This window comes from Triticum aestivum, chromosome 5B (assembly GCF_018294505.1).
Source record: "Triticum aestivum cultivar Chinese Spring chromosome 5B, IWGSC CS RefSeq v2.1, whole genome shotgun sequence".
Taxonomy (NCBI): domain Eukaryota; kingdom Viridiplantae; phylum Streptophyta; class Magnoliopsida; order Poales; family Poaceae; genus Triticum; species Triticum aestivum.
In genome coordinates this window covers 244,353,278-244,358,192 of record NC_057807.1, presented here as the reverse complement: position 1 = coordinate 244,358,192, position 4,915 = coordinate 244,353,278, and the positions used below count along the sequence as shown (strand labels likewise).

The following is a 4,915-nucleotide window of genomic DNA, read 5'->3' as shown; positions in this document are numbered from 1 at the left end:
TGACGTTTGTTGTGTCTTGAATGTTTGTTGCGCCTTTTCCCATTCGGTGCCAAGTTGCCAGCACAAGGCACACAGCACCCCGCGTGTGAGGCGTTCGTCGCCATCATCGTCTCTACACTACACTTCACTCTGCTCGCCAAGCAATCACGCTGACACGCATAAATTGCCACGCCTTTGTCACCTCCTCTATGCCGTCCTCGTAGGCTTGCCACAACATCAGCATTCTGTTGCAATGTTGCACGAGTCCCTCGAGAGATTTTTCTTTTTGTTGTCGTTGCGGAGTAGATTTCGTTGCTTTGCTTTTGGGTAACATTGGACACCCTTGTATAGCTGCGCGATTGTAGTATGCTCTTCTCAACCATTTGTGACCTGGACGTATGCGTTAAAGTGGCAGGGCTATCGCTCCATTTCTCCATTGCTGCACGTCTAAGAAAGTCGATAGATGGGGAGAGCCACCACCAGGTTTACGCTTGCAAGTCTTGTCAACCCTCCGCTCTGCCTCTACGTGGATGATATCTGCAGGCAGGTATGATGCTGACGGGTGGCTTGTGGGAAGCTGAAAGTAACGACCTCGTTCGCCCTGGTTTCTCCCCGTCACCTGGAGTCCGAGTATCAATTGTTGGAGGATCATTATCTTTATCTTACTACCGGTTGCATATACTCCCTCCGTTCCTAAATATTTGTCTTTCTAGAGATTTTAATAAGTGACTACATACGGAGCAAAATGAGTGAATCTACACTCTAAAATATGTCTACATACATTCGTATGTTGAGTACATTTGAAATGCCTAGAAAGACAATTATTGAGGGAGTATTTGGCAAATCCACAGACACGGTTGAAAAACATGAGAACTCTAGATGACGGCTGCATACACACGCCATTCATTTCACCAGTTTACTCATGGCCGGCATCCATGTCTAACACGGATACACTGGCCGTCGGAATTCAGCACTCGTTATGCGTTTCTAAATGCTGGGACGACTTTTTAGGCATTGACACCGTCAGGAAGTTTCAGCGCGCACGTGCTTGGTAAGCTCTGCAGTTGCCTCCTCTGAAGGCTTAAGTAGAAAGATAGCTCCCCAGCATCTCCCGAAAGGAAAAGCGAGAAAGATAGCACCGCTTCTGAAGGACAGCAAGTTAACTGCCAATGTAAATGGCTTCACATGAATGTACTCACGCGCATCCCACTGCCCAGTGTTCACCACTGTGCTACCAGTATAGTAGAGATCCATCAAGCGTACGTCATGAAGGCCGAAATGTCAAGAAAAGCAAATGAAAATCGCAGAAGTTTATTCAAGGGTGGATAACCAAACAACTTTTCAACGGAACACGCGGCATTACAGTCTCACTGGCAGCTGCACCAGCTAAACACTGAAGCAGAGAAAGGAGGCTCAGGTACTCCTACACTGCACCAGAGCTGAGCTGCAGCAGATAGATAGTTGGCACACCTATGCTTGGTGATAGCTGTTGGTCGAGGGTACTGGAGGCGGATCAGGCAGGCGGCGGCGCCGGCTTGACGAAGACCAAGGGGAAGTCCATGACGACGACCTTGTCGAGCGCGGCCATGAAGGTGGCGGCGAACGCAGAGTGCTTCTCATGGCCCATGCACGCCGCCAGGTCCTCGGCGCTGGCGAAGGTCATCACGAAGACGTGGGTGAAGCCCTGCGTGAGCGCCTCTTGGTTCAGCACGTCCTTGCCCCTGCAATATGCATGGTGTCAAGTGCTAGTTGAAGAAATATCGATGAATGAAGTATGGTACACGCAATCTTGATCTTTTACTGACGGCTGGCCTTAAAAAAAAGCTTTGGTCACTGGTTTATAGCACAAAGTTCTTCAGAAGAAATGCAGCACTAGATTTAGATACATTAAAGTGCACTGCAATTACTTTTCACAGCACAAGCTAAGGAATGCAAAGTATTTATGCGTACCAGCCGAAGTATTTGACGGTGTCGAGCTCCGCGGCGAGCTTGGTGAGCTCCTGGATGATGTCCTCCACCACGACGCCTTCCTTGAACTTGGCCATGCAAAGGTGCTTGAACTCCGCCATGGCCCGACCTTTGAGAAACTTGACCGTGTGCTAGCTAGTGTCGAGTGGGAACAGAAGTTTCCCCTGGTAACGGTGCAGGCTTTGACTCGAGGTGTCTCGGATTATACACCGCTATTAGTCGATTCCGGAGTTCAAAATTTCGTGGGTAACAAGAACTTTTTCTCGTTTGAACTTGCCTGGTTTGAAAGAGAAGGGTTCCTCGAGTTGTTAGCTAGAGAGTGGGCTATGGACTCGGGAGGTAGGACACCTATCGACAGATGGCAATCCAAGATTCGTCATCTCCGTCGTTTTCTTCGTGGCTGGGCTAAGCACACGCATGGGATTTATAAGGTGGAGAAGGACAGACTTCTTCTAATCATTCAAAATTTCGAAGCTAAAGCAGAAACCTCTATCTTGGATTCCAATGAGTTGGCAACAAAGATAGATGCAGAGATGCAGCTTAAAAAGCTTCTTCGTGAGGAGGAATTGAAGTGGGCATTGCGAGGTAAGGTTCGCAAAATTGTAGAAGGCAAGGATAACACTTAATTCTTTCACATGATTGCGAATGGGAAGCATCGTAAGAAGAGAATTTTCCAATTAGAACAAGATGAAGGGACGATAGTTGGTCGGGATAATCTCAAAGAGTACATTACCAATTATTACAAACAGTTGTTTGGTACCCCGGTAGAGACATTCGTGTCGTTGGATGAGTCTAGGGTTGAGGATGTGCCTCAACTTGAGACTGCCGAGAATGAGCTCTTGACTGCTCCTTTCTCGGAGAAAGAGGTGTTTGAGGCTATTAATCAAATGGAGAACAACAAGGCTTCAGGTCCGGACGGGTTTCCGGCGGAGTTTTATAAGAAGTGTTGGCATTTTATCAAGGGAGACTTGATGCCCATGTTTCAAGAGTTTTTTGAGGGGCAGCTTCAATTGTTCAAGCTAAATTTTGGGACGATTACTCTTCTGCCTAAGAAGACTGAGGCTATTCGGATTGAGCAGTTTCGACCCATTTATTTGCTAAATGTGAGTTTCAAGATCTTCACTAAGGTGGGGACAAATAGGCTTACACAAATAGCACACACAGTAGTTCAGCCGTCCTAGTCTGCTTTCATGCCGGATAGAAACATCCTGGAAGGGGTTGTTGTCTTGCATGAAACGCTCCACGAAATCCACTCCAAAAAACTAGATGGCGTAGTTTTTAAAGTGGATTTTGAAAAAGCATATGATAAAGTCAAATGGCCTTTCCTTCAACAAGCGTTGCGTATGAAAGGTTTTGATCCGGCCTGGAGAAACCAAATTGACTCTTTAACGCAAAAAGGGAGTGTCGGGATTAAGGTGAATGATGACGTGGGTCATTATTTCCAAACACACAAGGGGCTACGGCAAAGAGACCCTATGTCACCGATCCTGTTTAACATAGTGGCTGACATGCTGACTATTTTAATAGGTCGGGCAAAGGATGCAGGACAGGTAGGTGGCCTGCTTCCACATCTAGTAGACAGCGGGTTATCCATTCTCCAGTATGCTGATGATACTATCATATTTATGGAGCATGATATGGCGAAAGCAAGGAACATGAAGCTGCTGCTTTGCTTATTTGAACAATTGTCCGGGCTTAAAATCAACTTCCACAAAAGCGAATTGTTTTGCTTTGGAAGAGCTAATAATGACCGGGACTCGTATCAACAATTGTTCGGATGTGATTTGGGTTCTTTACCATTTACGTATTTAGGTATACCCATTCATCATCGTAAGCTAACCAATGCTGAGTGGAAATGTATTGAGGATCGTTTTGAAAAGAAACTGAGCTGTTGGAAAGGAAAGCTCATGTCATATGGAGGTCGATTAATTCTGATTAACTCGGTCCTTCCTAGTATGCCTATGTTTCTGTTATCCTTTTTCTTGGTTCCGGTCGGAGTTAGGAAAAGGTTAGATTTCTATCGATCTCGATTCTTTTGGCAAATTGATGAGCTTAAAAGGAAGTATAGACTTGCGAAGTGGGATATTATCTGCAGACCTAAGGACCAAGGTGGCCTAGGTATTGAAAATCTAGAAATCAAAAATATATGTCTCCTTAGCAAGTGGCTTTTTAAGTTGTCATCTGAGACGGAGGCCACTTGGGCACAGATTTTACGCAATAAGTATCTTTTTGCTAAAACCTTGGCCCAAGGTGTCTGTGAGACCTTCAGACTCGCCCTTTTGGAAGGGTCTGATGAGAGTTAAACAAATATTTTTCAACAAGACTAAATTTATTGTTGGGAATGGTACCACGACGAGGTTTTGGGAGGATACGTGGTTTGGGGAGACCCCACTAGCACTTCAATATCCTTCTTTGTATAACATAGTCCAACGTAGAGGTGCCTATGTTGCTACTGTTTTACAGTCCGTTCCCCTCAATATCAACTTTAGGCGGACGCTTGTGTGACGCCCGGAAAATCATGCTACAGTAATCCCACGCTAATCATGCCACGTCACCTCGGTTACTGTTGCTAACCTCGCGATGATTCGAAACCGTTTCAATATTTAAATTCAAAGTAGGTCAAACAACAAAAGTTTTCAAAAGTTGAAACAAAAATGTTCGGGCGGTGCTGAATATTACAAGGGTAATTATGGTGTAGTAAACACATTTTTATAAAATGCCTAAATAACTTAACATGATTTAAAAACAGAAAAGTAAATAGATAAAAGAAAAGAAAATGCAAAACCAAAACAAAAAAAAGGAGAGAACCCCCCACCCACTGGACCAGGCAGCCCACCTCCTCAGGCCGGCCCACCTGGCCCAACCGGCCGCGCCCCCACTCCCTTACCCTCTCCCCCCACTTCCCCTAACCCTAACCGAACAGCCACTCCCCCCCCACTCGCTTTCCCCTTCCCTCCACGATCCAGAT

General features: G+C 45.8%; 1 protein-coding gene across 1 annotated transcript; it reads right to left on the bottom strand.

The window, feature by feature from the left end:
- Positions 1-1,291: 1,291 nt before the first annotated feature.
- On the bottom strand, positions 1,292-2,387 carry LOC123115931 (stress-response A/B barrel domain-containing protein At5g22580-like). The gene is made up of 2 exons (XM_044536966.1): positions 1,930-2,387; positions 1,292-1,700 (listed from the first exon to the last, which is right to left on the bottom strand). The coding sequence occupies exons 1-2, from the start codon at positions 2,046-2,048 to the stop codon at positions 1,493-1,495; spliced, it is 327 nt and encodes a 108-aa protein (XP_044392901.1). The 5' UTR covers positions 2,049-2,387; the 3' UTR covers positions 1,292-1,492.
- Between the last annotated feature and the right edge of the window lie 2,528 nt (positions 2,388-4,915).

Bases quoted from the DNA above. Each gene is read 5' to 3' on its own strand.
- LOC123115931 (XM_044536966.1), bottom strand. From the start codon at position 2,048: ATGGCGGAGTTCAAGCACCTTTGCATGGCCAAGTTCAAGGAAGGCGTC. The intron at 1,701-1,929 runs GTACGCATAAAT...TGCATATTGCAG, and splicing joins ACCGTCAAATACTTCGGCTG to GGGCAAGGACGTGCTGAACC.